The sequence below is a fragment of the Malaclemys terrapin genome, chromosome 7 (genome assembly GCF_027887155.1).
Source record: "Malaclemys terrapin pileata isolate rMalTer1 chromosome 7, rMalTer1.hap1, whole genome shotgun sequence".
Lineage (NCBI taxonomy): Eukaryota > Metazoa > Chordata > Testudines > Emydidae > Malaclemys > Malaclemys terrapin.
The window spans coordinates 102866628-102886745 of record NC_071511.1 but is presented as its reverse complement, the minus strand read 5'-3'; the positions used below and the strand labels follow the sequence as shown (position 1 = coordinate 102886745).

The 20118-nt window shown below is 41.7% G+C and overlaps 1 protein-coding gene across 1 annotated transcript; it reads right to left on the bottom strand.

Annotated features, from left to right (window-relative positions):
* Window positions 1-2154: 2154 nt before the first annotated feature.
* On the bottom strand, window positions 2155-17653 carry C7H10orf143 (chromosome 7 C10orf143 homolog). The gene is made up of 4 exons (XM_054033844.1): window positions 17423-17653; window positions 8380-8544; window positions 8199-8264; window positions 2155-2374 (listed from the first exon to the last, which is right to left on the bottom strand). The coding sequence occupies exons 1-4, from the start codon at window positions 17495-17497 to the stop codon at window positions 2345-2347; spliced, it is 336 nt and encodes a 111-aa protein (XP_053889819.1). The 5' UTR covers window positions 17498-17653; the 3' UTR covers window positions 2155-2344.
* Between the last annotated feature and the right edge of the window lie 2465 nt (window positions 17654-20118).

Genomic DNA, 20118 nt, shown 5'->3' with positions numbered 1-20118 from the left:
AACAAATAAGCATCTCTCCAAATTGATAATACATAAGGACATATCTTCCAATGTTTTAAAACCGGTGACACGCTATTGCTATAATATATACTGGTACAAACTCATTCCTGAGGAGAGTCAAGTCTGCTTTTGCCCCATCTCTTCTTTGGTTACATGTTGTTTTAGCCCTATCTTTTCTTTAGCTATACATTGTTATACCCAGGATTACATTTAGGGCTTATCTACACTATTGGTGCTGTAGTGGCACAGCTATGGTTCTGCAGCTGTGCTGCAGTAGCATGAAAGTGTAGACACTTGCTACAGTGAGGTAATGGGTTTTTCAATAGTTGTAGAGAGGCGACCCCTTGAGAGGCGGCAGCCAGGTTGATGGAAGAATTCTTTCACTGACTTAGTGGTTTCTACACGGGGAAATAAACTGGCTTAACTACATCTCTAAGAGGTGTGAATTTTTCACACCCCAGGAGTGATATCGCTAGATAGACATAAATTTTAGGTGTGGACCAGACCTTACTTAATAAAACACAAGAGGGTTTGAGTCATTGTGCAATAACTGAACTTTCAGATGCCTTTGTACCTTCGACCATCTGCTTGTACTATCATTGCAGAGAAACTCATGCCTAGTCATGCTTATTGCCTGTCTGCCTTTGATCTTTAGATGGTGTCTGTCCATCAATGTGGTATCAATTTATTTAAGATTAATATATTTTTAAGAAACAGCCAGCCCTACACCACCTGCTCCTTCTACCTCCACCCAACACAAAGGGCATTCTAGCAGGTTGAAGGGGACTTGGCTTGAATGCCCTGTCAATCCCTGGCTGTATGCTACCCCTTAGAGGGCTAATACCAGCCTGGTGTAAGCCTGGGCTTCAGGGCTGCAGTTCTAAGTTGCTCTGGGAGTTGAACTGGTCCCTGGATGCTCCCAGAACTGCGGTGGCAGAATACTGTTCCAATGCCAACTCTGCCCTACTGCCTCTTCGGGTCCTGTGTTGATCATAGGTTAACTAGAGTGAAAGATCTGGCCCATAATCTTTGTTTTGGGCTAAACTGTTTGACTGGCTCCTTAAAGGAAGCCCTCCCTTGAGTAGCAGTGAGGCACAACTGTAGCTCAGAGATTTCTCTGTGTGCACCTTCTGGGGTATGATACAACAAAAGAGAGTTAAAAGAGTTTGGGCCATATGTCCATCAGCCTCCCATGCAGGAGCCCAATATGCTGACTATACCTCCTCTGCTCCAGAACCTTCTACTAGTGAATTCCTCCCAGAGCAACCCTTGGGACAGTGCACCCACCCCTCATCCTCACTCTGCTGTCATTATTGAGCCCTATGTTAGGTTGCCTAAAAACTTTAATATAATACATATGATAAAAATGAAATATAATTAATACTGCCAAGAAATGGAAATTTAAAATAATGTTCAAACAATTTCAGCAGTGGCCAAGATCCAGCAACCAAACCAACAACTGGAAAACAAGTGAGTCTTCCCTACTAGAGTCAAGCAGTGGCAAACTGGTTGTGTCCTTGGCAGCTTTGAACAGGGAACTGCATAGCACAGGTGCTACCATTCAATTTCACATGCTGGAATGTTGCAAAAAATAATATTTCTCTTTCAGAGATAGGAGTGTGTGTAAAACTGTGTTCATTTATAAAAAAAAAGTGGAAAGTTCTTAAAAATGGATGGGGGGATATGTTTTTGATGAGTAACAAAGAAGTGCAAGCTTAAGACCAGATTGTTATTGGCCTCTGTGCAGGCGTACAAGGGGTGTGTGTGTGTGTGTGTGTGTGTGTGTGTGTGTGTGTGTGTGTGTGTAAAGAGAACCTCTGCTTTGTCACTCTGTACGGGCTTCTAGAAAAAGCTGGGCCACAAATGTAGTCCCTGTTCTCATCTGAACATAAGGATGGTCACTACCAGTGTCCCAAAAGGAACAGAAAGTGGAGCAAGAGGACTAAGGATTTGCAGGATTGGACCAACACTGGGCTAACTAAACTCCTATAACAAAGCAAAATCAGACCTACTTTCATGACTTTCTTTACCCACTACTAAAAACACCTATGTCTGAATGAAACACTAGCCTGCGTGAAGGGCCTTGGAGAGGGAGTAGGAAGGAAGGATCAAGATGGAAGTTATTTGAACTAATAACTTGTTAAACTATAAAAACAAAGGAATATGGATTTTTGTATTAAAAATACAACATAATGCACAAAATCTTACATTATGTATAACAAATCTAGATCCACATTAATTGAATGGGTGTGTACAGAAATCCAGCTGTACGGTGTTTACACATGCATGTTCTTATGTTTTAAAAACAGAAACTGAACATTGCTGCTTTGCAGGCTCTCTTCTTCTAGAAGCCCATAATATGATTGAAGTGTCCCTGAAATGACAAAGTTTCACACGTCACAAAACAAAACCTAATTTAAAACTGGTGCAGCATTTTTGTCATTGTGCAATGAAACTCTTCGGTCAAAGAGAAATAGACAGTGTACAACTAAAAGCATCATACCTTGATCATCTGAATGACTTAGTGGACAATGGATAATCAAGGAAGTTTTTCAATGTAATTTTTATTGGTAACATGGTTCTATTTTGGATAAAACTTTCATATGTCAGGTTAAAATGTTATGAATGCAAAAAAGTATACAACAGAATTGCATACAATCGACCGACAATTTTAACATCTCATTGGTAACTGTTAGTATGTTAGAAATCATACTCTTTTGATTAAATATAAAATATATTAGCACAGTCCAAGTGGGATAAGGTTTTATTTTCTCACTGGGGACTTATTTTAAATTATCTTGTGCATTTTTATGTATACATTTTTACATGACTAAATAAACTATTGTGGGTACATATTTTACACACTGATCAAACAAAAATGACCCTCTCACACTGTGTAACCTAATATAAAGGATTTTTCTTAAAAGTAATTCAAACAAGACTGGAAATTTATCTCAAAACATTTTTCACCTGTGCATTCCCACCCCGCCTCCCTTCTCTCACATTCAAAATCTGGTCCAGAGAATGCTTAAAAGTAGTAACTGTTGAAATAAAAACTTCTCCTCACCCCACCCCCAGTACTAGTTTAATAGAGTTGCATTTTTTTCACAGCACAGTATTTACATATAATTTTTACCTTGCCCCTTCCTATATTGACTAACCAGTTTAAGCTTGAATCCTGTCCTCTCTACACTTTTAAGTGCAGACCTAAAAGTGGAAGTATTCATGAACTGCTGATGTTAGTCAAGTTCTTTACATTCCCCATAAACTGCATAAAATCAGGATTTCCCAGTGCAAAACACAGTGCTTATAAAAGGTCCACCACACAACCACAAAAGGGTTGTCTCCGCTCATTAGGCTTTGTGTCTGATTTACCCCAATCTAGCTGCCATATTTTACTTTAATTCACTTGTACTCCGCTTTAACAGTAGAATATACAGTTTCTTATGTGACTTTAACATATCTTATGTTATTCCTTGTAAAATCAGTAGAGGCATGCTTTATCTCTTCCCACATCTGGGCTCCTCCTCCTTGTTACAGCCAGATATTGGAGCGCTATTTCCAGAGTAATTATTTTGAAAGGTATCAAAACTGGATCTCCGTGAATGACAATCCTTTAAATCTTTTAAGGTGAAATTTGAACTTGCAGAAAGTTACTAGTTAGCTGATTAGGCTTTATACTGTAGTCTGATACACTGCAATTTAAAATTGTTTTGTGAATGAAAATAATGTACCAATTTGGTTCCTGATCAACTGACCAAAATATGTGTATTTTCTTCTCTTATGATATTGGCCAGAAGTAGCTAATTAGTCAAATAGGACGTAATGAGTGAGTCATACTATACATGCTGATCTTTAAGTAATCCATGTCAAACCCATTACATTTTAATCCTTGACCTCTGCCTCCACTGACAATATGATCTCCTGTATCAAGCATGGACTAATGCTTTTGTTCCTAATCGCCTCATGGCACATTGAAGACATTATAGTTTCACTTGATCCATACATTTTAAAATTGCTCTGCTTTAACTAGGAAAAGTATTTGTCCATTCTGGAGTGGGCAAACTTACCTAGAAGAGTAAAAAAGAAGCCCCATAAAGCTATAATTTGAAATTCTTATGTTTTGCAAGCTGAAATACACAGTGGGAAATAAATCTTCCATTTTGGAATTGTGGAGTTCCTATATAGGAAAACTAGAGCTATTAAGAAAAGACTAGGATAAAGAAAACTCTCTTTTCCACTATCGGATATGTCTACTGAATGCTCTAAATTTAAGACCAACATGAACAGATCATCCATGGTATTAGCCTTTCATAGATGAAACCACTTACACAAGGGCTGAATTTTACCTGGCAAGGTTTTTTTTGGGCTCATAAATTTGTTCTTACATTTACTGATGTAAAATGTAATGAAGAGAAGCACAAGACTACTGCATTTCTAATACTACTGCCAAAATAGAAATTGTTATTTGAAATTAAGAGGTATACACAAATATTACCTAAAGCTGGATATAATGTATTCCAGTACTAATTTGCAACTGTGTAATTCATCAAAAATTAGTTTCACATTAAAATTGAAGAATCTTATTAACACTAATGCTGGCACTTGTAATTCTGAAAACTATTTAAAAAAGTTAGAGGTCAAAGAGTGACTTCTCTAAAATGGAAGTAACATTCTAAAACAATTTGGGTTTTGATCCAAGGATGCACTTTACAGTTTGCATGTCGAGAAAGAACAGGCAATATGCTCACAACAAAAGCTTACAAAACTTGATAATTCAAGCTGATTAATAGAACAGATTCTTCAATTTTCAGTGACTTCAGTGGGAGGGGAAGATAGTCAAGGGCAGATTTTTAAAGATATTTAGGTGCCTACAGATATGCAGTGGTGCCTATTGGGATTTTTAAAGGTGCCTACCTGCCTAACTCACATTGAAATCAACAGAAGTTAGATACCTATGTGCTTTTGAAAATCCCAGTAGGAATTTGATGCACCTTTAGGTGCCTACATACCTTTAAAAATCTGTGCCTTACAGGAGATGCTTGTTCCTCATTGGACTGAGATCTATAACAGGCTTCTTTTATTTAATTATTTTAAAAAGGTGATTAAAGCTTAATCCAATGTTGACAACTAATGTTGCAACTTTTGACTCTAGGCATGGAATCCTGGCCCTATTAAGTCAACAGCAGTTTTGCCACTGATTTAGCTGGGTCCAGGATTTCACCCTAGATCAGTGATACTCAGACCTTAGTAGTTCAAGCGCCAAGTTAGCGATCAACATTACCCAAAATAGCCACAGCAGTGTGAATTCATTGTTTCATTTACTATAGTATGATATATTCATATTTAAACAGTATGATGGGAAATATTTAGTTTATCTATATAATTCTCACAGCAAAATGACTGATCAAGTATTATTATTTTATCAACTACAATTGGTTAATAACATAGTAAAAGCATCCTGATTGGTTAATAACTAAATCACACAGTGTTTTAATATCATGTGCTGCAAAGAGCCCCAGGAGACACATTAAAGAGCCACTCGTGAGCCTCAGTCTGAGGGTACTACCCGCCGGATCGGTCTAGATGCGATAAATCAATCCCCGAATTGATGCCTGTACTCCACCTCGTGAGGTTGGCCAGGTAAGTTGAACTAAGATACTTCGACTTCAGCTACGCGAATAGCGTAACTGAAGGTTCGAACCCTCCCCCTAGTGTAGCTCAGGCCTGAGTGTCACTGCCCTAGATGTTCAACCTTCTCCTCAAGATTGACATTCACTAAGACTCCATTCACATATCCCTCCCATTCTCCTGCTGGCTGCTCTTGTGGAACTCTGCTTGGATGGATTCAACAGCAGAGGGTGCAAACAAAATTTAATAGTAACTCTCAGGCTTGGTCTACACTAAACCCCCAAATCGAACTAAGGTACGCAACTTCAGCTACGTGAATAACGTAGCTGAAGTTCGAAGTACCTTAGTTCGAACTTACCTCGGTCCACACGCGGCAGGCAGGCTCCCCCGTCGACTCCGCGGTACTCCTCTCACCGAGCTGGAGTACCGCAGTCGACGGCGAGCACTTCCGGGTTCGACTTATCGCGTCCAGACAAGACGCGATAAGTCGAACCCAGAAGTTCGATTGCCAGCCGCCTAACTAGCGGCTGGGTATAGACGTACCCTCAGAGTAATAAATTTTTAGGGACTTCCCTGTAAGCTTGGTGTGTGGATGTCCAATGCATGGTAAATCTCCTGAGGGATCTGGTAGGAAATGACACTGTAGAGACAGCACTTCCTCTTTTGCCCATCTGTGACCCTAAGAGCACCCTAATGCTAGATGGCTAGGGCCTCCCTCGTATGTAACAGTACATTTCTCACACTGTTGTTGTGATACAGGAGAACCTCAGAGTTACCAACACCTCGAATGGAGGTGGTTTGTAACTCTGAAATGTTCATAAGTCTGAACAAAATAGTATGGTTGATCTTTCAAAAGTTTACAACTGAATATTGACTTGAAACTTTACTATGCAAAAGAAAAATGCTGCTTTTAGCCATCTTAATTTAAATGAAACAAGCACAGAAACAGTTTCTTTACCTTGTAAAATATTTTTTTTAAACTTTGCCTTTATTCTTTTTTTAGTAGTTTACATTTAACATAGTACTGTATGTATTTGCCTTTTTTGTGTCTCTCTGTCGCTGCCTGACTGTATACTTCGGGTCGAAATGAGGTGTGTGGTTGACCAGTCAGTTTGTAACTCTGGTGTTCGTAACTCTGAAGTTCTACTATATTTATTTAAAAGGTGTCTTGTGGACATTCATATCACTGTGAAATGTTACAATGCTGTTTTTAAAACTATGAGTACTCTCTTATATTTTTCATAGTCTGTAAACAGACAAAGGAGACAAAACAGTTTCCCCCACCCCCAGACAAAGAAGAAAGGCAAACACCTCTGGCTCAACTGCAAATCAAGCCAGGTGTGACCAGAGACAAGGACAACTGGGCTACTCATTTGCAATGCAGATTCCATCAAGATCATTTGCATTGTAAATCAGAGGGGACTGCAAAATTAAGATGGCACAGGCTCCCTGGTGGACACAGAAAGCTGAGTCTCTAGGAGGGCTTCCTGACCCCGAAGACAAAGATAAACTTTGGAGACATAAGGAACTGCTGAAAGACTTTGGGGTGTCCATCAGCTGAGAGAACAAAGAAGCCAGCGCTTTGTATTTATGAAAGATGGATCCTGCTAAACAGGCTGGAAAATGCTGACAACTTGGTGTGAGTTAAAAAAACTGTTAGACAAAGCTATACTTTGCTAGAATTAAGTTTTAGACACTAGAGAGCATGATGTTTTTGTTAGTAACCCTTTCATATCTCTTTCACTCTTGCTTGAAATCACTTAAACCTATACTCTTTCTTAAGAAACATATTCTTAGTTTTACTACACACCATCTGTGTTTGGGTAATACGGTGGTATTGGGTATAACTCCAGCTGATCTAACGAGCTGTTGTGTGTACTGGTTCTTTGGAGGGAGCGAACTCGGTGTTACCTCTGTGAATATCCAGTAAGAGGGAAATGGTTTTGGGAAGACTTGAACTGCAAGGGTTGTTGGGGTCACCCTGCAAGGAGTAACTGGGCTGGCCAGGGGAGACCATGGTGCTGTGAGCATGTTGCAGGTGTCAGGACTCTGAGCCAAAGCTGCATAGCACAGAGGCACCCAAGGTTACAGGGCAGGAGGTGACAGAATGCCTTACTGGCCTGTGTGAACCCCCAAAGCATTACACCATCGCTGGTATATTCAGCACAATAGCTAAAAATAGTAAGCAGGTACCTACTAAAAATCTGAATAAAATGTTCAGGGACTCTACTTTTCTTAGCTATCTTAATGAGAAATACCAGTGGAAAAGAGGAGATTAGGTATTATTTTTACTTTAAAAAGCATTCAGTTACTTCAGTAAACTGCTTTTTAGAGAGAATTTGAAAAATATGTTTGCAATCTCTATATTTTCAACCTGATGCTGGAAACATATTAGTTTGTACTCTGCTAGCATACCTCGGAAAAACTAAATCAATCTGCCTTTTTTATTTACATGCTTTATTCCTGAGAAATGTAATTGCGATTTTTATTAACTTTATGTTTTATGGATCTAATATTTAAGAACAAGTCTATCTTTTATGTCACAGTAAGAAGGTTAATATACTTACAGATTCTCCTGCAATACATCTTGGGCACGGCTGGGCAGTACCTTTGCTTCCATGATTTTGAAAAATCTAACAAAAACATACACAAAACTCTCAAAAAAAGCAATTATTTGCAATTTTATTATAAAATGTATTTTAAACATGTTCTACTAATAAATAGTTATTGTTGGTGATGTAAACATACCATTGAATTTGGCTTTTCCTTAGGAGTCTGAGGAATAAATTGTTCTGTGGTACCTTTCTGTTTAGAATCCAGCTCCATAGTCCAGTAATCCATAGCACATTCATTTAATTGGTGGCAAAAATCACTCTCATTTGGAACGGTCTCTAAACTCTTGCATACTCGTTTCTAAAAGAATAAAAAACAATATTTACCTGTCCTCATAAAACACAGTCCACTGCAATTAAAAAAAAAATACTGAAAACCTGTAACAGATAAAAATCTTGAGTTCAATTCTCAAATGTGCAAAATTTCCATAGCCCGATTATATTGAAGGGCTTTACAGAATAAGATGAGGATGGGTAAAAATTTCAAAAGCATCTAAGTCCCATTTTCAAAAATGACTTAGGCATTCCAGATCCTAAGTCCCATTGACTTTCAATGAGACTTAGGCTCCAGAATCTCTAAGTCACCTTTAAAAATAGGATTTAGGCTTCTAAATAACTTAGCTTTGAAAATTTCCACCAATATCTTTTTGAACCAACTTTGTTTATAGGAATAGCAACATTTTAATATGTGGTATCATGGTATAATATTCTACATTTTCCTCTTTGTACCCCAGTGTTGATCAGTGTTACATATTGGCCCACTAGCATAGATTGCTTTGCAGATCCCAATACTGTCTATTGACAGAGTCAATCTTCACAATGAATGTCAAGTGAAATATTCTTTCTCTCCCAGTAGCATAAGAACTTCATAGGCAGGAGATGACTTGGCAGCAAACTAACCAGGCTCCTGAAGCATGGAAACTAAATTTAAAATTTGAATATGTATAAAAAAATCCTGTTATGTAAAAATAAAATGGATCAATATGCCAGGAACCTCAGTGGAGAACAGTTGAAACAAGAAAACTACTGAGGAATAAAGCATATTTGTAAGGGAAGTAAATCAAAAAGTAAAATATGTATTGTACTAAGAAAGTGCATAATATAATAACATAGTCTGAGAAGTTCCTCTAAAGACAGGCTTCCCTCCACTGGGAAAACATCCTCTTCCCTTTTGTTGTTGTAGAATTTGTCCTTTATTAAAAGCTATGGTATACCAGTACAGCAACATAACTAACAAGATGTATGAGATGAAGGATAAAAGGAAAAAGTGATTTACTGCTATGCATCATAAGAAATTTGGCTTATCAAAAATAAATTCCAGGTATTGTTTTTTGGATTTAAGATACTTAATATCAGTGAGAGAAATTTAGCATACAGAGTAGTTGGCTGACAAAATCTTATACTGATGCCAAGACAACTTGAAGTTTCTAGAGAGGTTGGCTGCAGAGAAGGCTAAACTATACTCAAATTCTATGACAGCATAGCATCATCCCAGGGAAGAAGAATAATAAACCAATAAATCAATTCTGACTGTGGACAGAACCCAGTTAATGCAAGATCTATTAAGTTTACAATTAATAAGGCCCAACAGGTCAGTTGTTCAGAAAGCCTAGTTTCTACTAAGCAAGATTACATCAGAATGACCCTTTATTTACCAGGAATGGTAAACTCAATCTAATGATCACTTTATGCACTATATCCAATGTGGGTCCAGGGCTCAAGACAAGAAACACAAGTCACATTCGATCCTAAGAAAGACAGAAAAGAACAAATCAGTCATTATTCCTTGACTTTAGCAAAGCTTTTGATACGGTCTCCCACAGTATTCTTGCCGCCAAGTTAAAGAAGTATGGGCTGGATGAATGGACTGTAAGGTGGATAGAAAGCTGGCTAGATCGTCGGGCTCAACGGGTAGTGATCAATGGCTCCATGTCTAGTTGGCAGCCGGTTTCAAGCGGAGTGCCCCAAGGGTCGGTCCTGGGGCCGGTTTTGTTTAATATCTTTATGAATGATCTGGAGGATGGTGTGGACTGCACTCTCAGCAAGTTTGCAGATGACACTAAACTAGGAGGTGTGGTTGATACACTAGAGGGTAGGGATTGGATATAGAGGGACCTAGACAAATTAGAGGATTGGGCCAAAAAAAACCTGATGAGGTTCAACAAGGACAAGTGCAGAGTCCTGCACTTAGGACGGAAGAATCCCATGCACTGCTACAGACTAGGGACCGAATGGCTAGGTAGCAGTTCTGCAGAAAAGGACCTAGGGGTCACAGTGGACGAGAAGCGGGATATGAGTCAACAGTGTGCTTTTGTTGCCAAGAAGGCGAACGGCATTTTGGGCTGTATAAGTAGGGGCATTGCCAGCAGATCGAGGAACGTGATCGTTCCCCTTTATTCGACATTGGTGAGGCCTCATCTGGAATACTGTGTCCAGTTTTGGGCCCCACACTACAAGAAGGATGTGGAAAGATTGGAAAGAGTCCAACGGAGGGCAACAAAAATGATTAGGGGTCTGGAGCACATGACTTATGAGGAGAGGCTGAGGGAACTGGGATTGTTTAGTCTCCAGAAGAGAAGAATGAGGGGGGATTTGATAGCAGCCTTCAACTACCTGAAGGGGGGTTCCAAAGAGGATGGAGCTCGGCTGTTCTCAGTGGTGGCAGATGACAGAACAAGGAGCAATGGTCTCAAGTTGCAGTGCGGGAGGTCCAGGTTGGATATCAGGAAAAACTATTTCACTAGGAGGGTGGTGAAACACTGGAATGCGTTACCTAGGGAGGTGGTGGAGTCTCCTTCCTTGGAGGTTTTTAAGGCCCGGCTTGACAAAGCCCTGGCTGGGATGATTTAGTTGGGAATTGGTTCTGCTTTGAGCAGGGGGTTGGACTAGATGACCTCTTGAGGTCCCTTCCAACCCTGATATTCTATGATTCTATGATTCTATAGAGAAGATACACACCAACCTATCTTTTTAGGAGCAAAGTATGTGTGAGTGTTTGGAGGAGAAAGGGGAAGGTTTCCAGATAAATCTCTCTTCCCCTTGAGTACTGGTGAAGTTGCCACAAGTTTATTTCCTCTCTTTGTAGAATACACTGATCATGAAAGGGTGATACAGATGGTGCAAGAACTAATATGAAAAATTAACTGAGCTAAACACAATTGCAGATGGTTTTGAGAGACTGTCAACTGCTTTCTTATAATTTTAAATATATACACACACACACACCGAAAGATTTATAACATCTTCTTAGAAGCTTCAATGTCAAGTGCTTATTCCTATTGTCATTTGTTCTCTCTTTGCCAAACATTTTTCTCCTGTATATACTAATAACTACACTAGCAGTTGTTTTGTTTTATCTTTTGTTTATATATCTCAGCCTGTGTCCCAGCTGGATGACAGCAAGTATGTACAAAACAAACTCCCAACGTGCAGTCTTAGGACTGGTCCACACTAACCCCCCAGTTCGAACTAAGATACGCAACTTCAGCTACGTGAATAACGTAGCTGAAGTCGAAGTATCTTAGTTCGAACTACAAGGTACTTACCGCGGATCCATACGCGGCAGGCAGGCTCCCCCGTTGACTCCACGTACTCCTCTCGCGGAGCAGGAGTACTGGTGTCAACGGCGAGCACTTCCGGGATCGATTTATCGCGTCTAGACAAGACACGATAAATAGATCCCAGAAGATCGATTGCTTACCGCAAAAAATTAGAGCTCTATCTTAAGTCAAGCTCCTATAATATACAGGAAGAATTACCCAAACATAGAAAAGGGAACCATATAGACGAATAATGTGCAAAGGCGTGTGAGGGAGGCTAAGATGAGACAAGAGGGAGAGAAGAGAGGACACAAGGAATCTTCCCCCTGCACAGGAACCTAGCAACTAGCTTTTTGCACTTAGAGTAAAAAGAATGAAGAAGGCTAGTATCCGAAGTGGTGCTAGCCTTTCCAGAGAGGACAGCATTATGGCACCTTTCCTCCTCTGCAGCAGAACGCCCACCATGCCCTTTGAAAGGATGTCAGTGTCTGAGTTTCCTCTGGGCTCCCCAGGGTACTGACTGCCACAAGAATGATGCCTCCAGAAGATCCTGCTAGAACCGTGTAGATGCACACTACACCCTTTGTAGGCAGCAATTTAATAGCCACAGTCAGGCCCAAAGATTCCATGTTAGAAGGAACCTAAAAGGGAAGAGTTTCACTGTTTAAAAACAAAGTGTAGAGCTATGTACAATGCTCAGCAAATTATAAAACAAGACCAGTTTCCCAGCATTAATACTACTGGTAATCTTAAGGCTTTTACTATTAGTTTAAGTCTAAAACAGAAACTAGTTTCCACTTCCTTGGCTTATAGAACACCTGTGCTGCAATCATGAGTAGCTACTAATTTGCTCCTTTAGAGGAAAATTCTCCTTTTGGATTGTGACTAGTAATTTGCTCTCTAGATGCAAGGATCTCTCACAGGAAAGAGAGAGCAGAATAGGCAAGTTGGGATCTGGCATGTGGATCTGAAAGGATAATTTTATCTCCTCTCTGAAAAATGGTCTCTCTAATTTATTTGTCACTTCACATGGACAAACTACAATGCCCGAGCCAGGACAAGTCATTATCTGGCTGTGTAACCTCAAAAAGGAACAAAGAGAAGTTCTTTCTTTCTTATGCATTCTACTCACTTATAGTCAGACAGGGTTTGAAAGCAAGAGTTCACTAACAGACTTTTATTTTCTTACCTGTAAATGGTATTTCTCTGATGGACAAGGTTAGCCTCTAACTAGATAGGTTTTTGCTCATGTCACACTCAAACTGGCATGATCAACCAATGGAGTAAGAGCATATGAGCACCAACACAAGTTGTCCTGAGGCTCCTGTTAATTTCCCCAAAGTGAATGCCCTGGCACTCACTATAAAGAAAAATGCTTACAAGCTAGGAGGTGAGAGACACCTTCTTGGAATGAATTTGGTTAGAGAAATGAACTCATTCAAGCTTAAAACTTTTATTCTGAGAATGCAACAATAAACTCCTAACAGACTCTCCTCGTGAGACATTTCAGAAGTAGGACAGTAGCAAGTGAATATTGTTAGTATTGCCAACTGGTAATAAGGAAGAATACCAACTAAAGTGCAGCTATTTCTTCATCAATACCGTTTAGGTTGTGCCTACACTGCCACTTTCAGCGCTAAAACTTTTGTCATTCAGGGGTGTGAAACCCCTCTTCCCCAAGCAACAAAAGTTTTAGCGCTGAAAAGTGCCAGTATAGACAACGCTTTATCGCCAGGAGCCGATAAAGCTCATTCGGGGTGGGTTTTTCTATTGCCGGGAGAGCTCTCCCCTGGCAATAAAGCATTTACACCGCCCATGTCACAGCGCTGCCACGGCAGCGATGCCACATAGGCAGTCTAGACATACCCTTAGAAATAAGTAAAACTGTCTACAGACTGCCCTCACCCACTCAGAGAATAACTATACAGGATACAACATTCCCTTTTAAAACAGATGGGACATCACAAGCTGCAAAGCCAGAACAAATACTGAGGAAAGCTGTGTCAGTAGACGCATGTATGTCTGCCACATAAGGGCTAATAAATAATAGTATATATGTAGAACCACTTAATAGCATATCAGGTCTGTGCTGGCCATGGGCAACATGGCTGCAAGAAGTATATCATCCTATGGACATTTTCAGAGAGCATGTATCTAAATGGTCTGTGTGCCTGTTCAGTGTATGTTTTATTGAATGGAAGGTTTCGCACATCGAAATACGTTAGCACTGTGGAAGCAACTGTGTTCATGTACATCATAGTCATGTGTAGGTTAATACACTATGACTCTTGGCTTATGACAGATGTTAACCTGGGACTGGGGGATGTGCAGTCATTGGTTCCCATCCTGTGGGTTTAACAACCACTTCTGTAACACATACGGGATGGTTCATGGTTTGTGGGTGCAGCTGTGAATGATGGTTGAGTGGGGGTTGAGTAGTTACAAGTCTAGCCAATACTTGTATCAATTGTTCTCCCCAGGGTCTTGATTCATAAAGACGGCAAGCCTCAAAATGATATGAGCACTTATGTGGGGACATGTGCTAGTGAGGTAGCAGCTGGTAATTTGGAAGATGACTTTTGGTTTACAGCAGTGATACTCAGACTGAGGCTCGTGAGTTGCAAGTGGCTCTTTAATGTATCTCCTGTGGCTCTATGCAGGATTGATATTAAAACACTGTGTGAGTTAATTATTAACCAATTGGGATGCTTTTACTATGTTATTAACCACCAATTGTAGCTGATAAAATAATGTTTGGTCAGTCATTTTGCTGTGAGAATAATATATATATATATCTGAATTCACACTACTGTGGTCCTTTGGGAAATGCTGATTGCTAATTTGGCTCCTGAACCACTGAGGTCTGAGTATTACTGTTCTACAGTATGCCCTGTTGCATTCCTCCAACTGTAGGGTGCTATGTATCTGCATCAACATGCTTCGTCTGGGTGGCAAACTATGTCCTTTTTCTTAACTGCTAAAGATTATCCTCTCATGTTTAGGCTGATGAGCAGTCATGGATCCTGATATTCATTTGCAATACAAATTAACTTAGCTAACTATTCCTAACTTTCACTACCAAAAAGAAGAGGAGAATAAGAACCATAGCATGTTCCTCCCTCCACGAGAAGTGTTGTTTAAAGCAATATTACATGCTGGCTGCTTGGTAGGAATGTGCTACAGGTCGGCAAAATTTTGTATACTGCTCTAATACTAATAGCATGCCTTCCCAGTGATACATGGGTGCTTGACGTAACACATGGATTTCTAGTACAAGAGGCAATAATTGGTTATGATGTATCATTTCCATTGTGCAGTTGACTAGCATCCTGTGAGAACTATGGGACCTAATTGCCTAGTTGTCTTCATGGCTGACCTGTGTGCTGCCCTCCCATTCTACAGGGCTCAGGTGGTTTATTTGCTGGATATTTATGAGCTAGTGTTATGGGCAACATATGGGCTCTAGGAAGGCGCTATGAGCCACTATTTTGATTCAACTGGTACAGTTTTCCCTGCTCCAGGCCCATGTCTTGGGTGATTTACAATCAATATTAAATGGTGCAATGTCTACTTGGCTCAGTCAGGATTACAGAGGGAGGGACGGCCAGTTCTTAACCAACATCTAGGTCTGGTGATTTATTGATAGCTTTTTACTTTTTTGGATTCACCACAGAATGGTTATCAATGTTCATGAATATCCCTTAGCGGAGTTGTGTGATACCGACTGCTGCCTGTGACTGCACACGCTGGGACATGAGCAGAGGTTCAGAACTCCTCCAATCAGCAAATATCAGTTTGTTAGCCCTGTTTCTCTCCTTAATGATGATTTTCTCACAGTGAGCCTATTATGTTGCTGTTGGACTTGGGATCATAATGACTTAGATAATTTTTGCCTCCAGCTTCATTTTATGTTTGCTTCTTCATTGAATAGGTTCCACTAACCTGAAGTGGTGGATGGGTAGCCTGTATGGTCATGACAGATTTTACCAGTTTTCTTATTGAAAAGGTCAGCAAGATCTTGCATATATAGAGGAAATGTACTTTCTAACTATGAAAATAATTAAGCACTGGAACAGGCTTTCAAGGGCGGTTGTGGAATCTTCATCATTAGGTGTTCGTCCAACCAAACCATCAGTGTACTTGTGGAAGTAAACACGCAATTCTATTTCAATTTTAACTTTAATTTTGCTAACAACAAATAAATACTTCAATACTTTAGCTAGGGCTAAATTCTGCATGAAAGCATTGGTGTGGAAGGTTATGCAGGGTTGGGCCTCTAGAGAGTTCAGTAATATTTCAGTACTAACGCTAGGGGGCCAACAGCCAAAACTCCAGCCAAATAAACTCAAATTACAATAGTTAATGGCATATAGTTCAGAAAGTTCACCGCTTATTATCCTTCTAACCTAAGACACTACATTTTTAATTGTTAGTAACTTCTTAGTTTACACAAAACCTATCCAAAGCCTATTACATTTGGAGGAAAGCCTCAAATTAACCTTACTGGATCACTCAAACCGTATAGTGCTTTTACTTAAACAATGAAAAACTTCATTTACAACAAAATGAATAAGACTTTTCCATTGTTCCTCCTGCAAGTGTCTTGAGAGCAAAATATCCACAATCCTTTAATCATATCAATATCTACTCAAGGTTAAGCAACAACTAACAATTAGAACATGACTGTATTATAACACAAATACTCATTTAATTTCTAGAGAACATACCCATTACTGTACATGTACTATCACAAAAACTTTCTTTGTTGGGCTTTTCTTGAGTTAAGGACTCAAACCTGCAGTTTTTACACAGACAAATTGCTTCTTGTTGATTTGTGCTCCAATCCTGCAAATATGCAGATATGGAATTTGATCACATGAAGCTATGTGAGTAAAGTTAAAAGCACAAGTGTCTGTGGGACTAGAGCTGTAACTATGAAATTTGCTTCAGCAAAGATTGCAAGAATGGGCACAACATATAGTTAATATTGGATATAGCAACTTAAACTACATGCAGCATCTTCAGTAGGGTCATCCCTCAGTGGCTGGCAAGGGCCAAATGTATGCCAAAGGCCCAACACAACGGATCAAAACTTGCAGGAAACTTAAAAGTCCATGGTGGACTAATCCCTTTAGTGTAAGTAACTCGTTTTCGTAGCTAAAAGAGGTCAATATCATTATCCACATTTTACAGCTGGGGAAACTGAGTCAGGGTAGGGGAAGTGATTTGCCCAAGGGGAAGCTGATACATCTGACACCACTACCTTTCATCAATAAAAGTGAGGGGGGCTTCCAATCTGCGTGGATGCCGGCGAGCTCTCTGGAAAGGACAAGGAGGGACAGTGCCCAGCACAACTGGGAGTAGTGTAAACGGAAGGGGGGAAGTGCGGGGTTTGCAGCTACTAGGAGCTTACAGCGCTAGCTCAGTCTCTGGGGCTCCAGGCAGGAGTTAGCGGCTACAAGCGCCGCTCGGGAATCTGCCGGGTAGCAGCAGAGCGCTGCGGGCCTGGCAACGTGCCCGCGGAGCCAGGAGTGCTCCGCAGTCGCGCCGGGGACACGGCCCGCCGCCGGAAACCGCGGAGCCCTCGGCGCGGTGGCGACTCGTACGCACCGCCCTACTCCCTCCGGGTGCGGAACTTACGCGCTCCGGTTCTCCCGGCTCCTGCGGGAGCAGCGCCCCCCGCCGCCGCCGCGTGTGCAGCGCCAGCAGCTCCATGCGGCCCAGCGCCAGCCGCTGGTCTCCCTAGCCCGGCGCTCGGTCCGCAGCCAGTGCGCAAAACCCCGGTCTAGCGCGCGGTCTAGGCCCGGGCCGGCAGCGAGTCCCCCTGGGGCGGGCGGCTGGGCGGAGACAGGGCGGGTCGGCCCCGCCTCCCGGGCTAGGGGAACGTCTCGGTGCAGAACGAGCACAGGCACAGGCCGTGCACAGACAACCAGCTGGTCAAGCACAGGCGCTGGGACACCGCTATGCACGTACACGGACGGACAAACAAACACACTGCAACCCACAGCAGCTGCCCCGCTAGGCAGTATAGTCCTTGCTTTCCGGGGCAGGCTGTGCAGGGGAAACCATTATAAGTTTTTCACTCAACCCTTCTCCAAAACATTTTCTTCTCAAAGTGCATTGCCATTGAACGAATGTGTGTGTGTGTGTGTATGTGTGTATATGCCTGTGACCTAGCTCCACGGCCACCGGCATCAGCGATATAAAGTTACTTTTAAAATAACCTGAGAAATACTTTCTTGCTTTGTTAAATTACACAAGTGTTGTCCAAGACTGCATTTCTGTAACATGTACCAGTATAGCAACAGGCTGTTGAAGTGCCACTAGCTACCAGCATTTTAACCACGATGTTGAGGGGGGTCTACACTACTGTCCCTGCTGCTGCTATGTCTGGTGGAGCTGCAACATGATTTGGGACTCATGCTGTTGTAGTATTTTTTCCAGATACTGCCCTGTTTCCCTCCTCCCGTGTTAACCCGCAACCTGGAACCTCCCATTCCCTTCCAGCCTGCCATGTGTATCTGACTGTCCCATCTGCACAGGAGGGATACAATCCACACCTGAGAGGGGGACCTTCCACATTCTGATCAGGAGGTATGATGTGGCCTGTTAACATTAATTCTCTCCTTACTGAGATTTCTTTAAAAAGAGGAATATTTAGGAATTTGCATTATGTAGTTAAAGCACGGCAAAAAACTTGGTGAATATTACAAAAATAAAATGATAAACCTTGGAGCTTGGGACAGAGAACAAAAGACTTTTTAGTCAGAAATCACGGTGAAAGCAGCCTATGCTGTCTCCTAGGACTTTAACCTTCAGCGTATGCCTTGTATTTTATAACACACAAGGTTGTTACAGCACTGTGTAACCTCTAAGCTTATGTTACGGTGAATGCAGCTTCTTATTTTATCCTAAAAGAATTGAGATCTGTAGTTTTACTTTACCAAGAGTTCAACAGCATGCATGTTTTACCAAGAATCATAGTTCTGATCTGGTGACATTTCATCTCCTACTGTATGTTTGTTTGTTTTTCTTCCTGAAAGGAGGTGATATAGTGTTGTTTTGAATGTAAGCACTTCAAACTGATCTGCTGAACCCTGAAACTAAAGTCTAATGGGAGTCTTTCCATTGACTTAAATGGAAGAAGCATCAGGCCCATTGTTCTTTTATTTTCAAAATCATTGGTGTTCCTACAACTCAAAATGCTTTTGTTTCAGTGAGCCTTTTCACAGTTGGTTTGTAATGTAGGCCTGGCCTTTTAGGCATTATTAAAATATAGAACAAGTAGAGGTATTTCATTTTTAAAAGTACATTTTAACGCACATATCAATATTAATACACATCTGCATTATGCCCTATATGATACAAAACAAGTTAAAGTGGCAAAATCCTTGGCAACAACTCCATGTTCTTACATATAATTATGTGTTTGCTTATAGTAATGAATTACAATGGACACAAATCAGCAAAAATTATCTACTTTGTCACCTCATATACATGAAATCCAATTTGTTCCCATTGAAGTCAAAGGGAGTTTTCACATTGTCTTCAGAGATAGGAGGATTGGGCACTGAAGTAGACCCAGCTTACTGTGCCAGAACAGATACTCCCAGTTAGGCTAATTAAGGAGCAGGACTGCACCTGAGGCTATAAAGGGTCAGAGAGAGACACAATGAGAAGGGACTGGCTAAGAGAGAGAAAACTGCAGGCAGTAGCACAGGCGTGGGCAAACTATGGCCCACAGGCCACATCTGGCCCATCAGACCTTTTAATATGGCCCTCGAGTTCCTGTCGGGGAGCGGGGTAAGGGGCTTGCCCTGTGCCGTGCGGCTCCCAGAAGCACCAGAATGTCCCCTCTCCGGCTCCTACACGTAGGGGCAGCCAGGAGGCTCCGCGCGCTGTCCCCGCCCCAAGCACAAGCTCTGCAGCTCCCACTGGCCAGGAACCATGGCCAATGGGAGCTGTGGGAGTGGCGCCTGCAGACAGGGCAGCATGCAGAGCCACCTGGAGCCTGCACCCCTGACCTCCTCCCGCACTCCAACCCCTTGCCTCAGCCCTGATACCCCTCCTGCCCTCCGAACCCCTCGGCCCCAGCCCGGAGCACCCTCCTACACCTCAAACCCTTCATTCCCAGCCACACCCCAGAGCCTGCACCCCCAGCCAGAGCCCTCACCACTCCACACACACCCCAATCCCCTGCCCCAGCCCGGAGCCCCCTCCTGCACTCTGAACCCCTCAGCCCTAGCTCGGAGCCCCCTCCCCCACACCCCGACCTTGTGTCCTAGCCCAGAGCCCCCTCCTGCACCCCAAACCTCTTATTTCTGGCCTCACCCTCG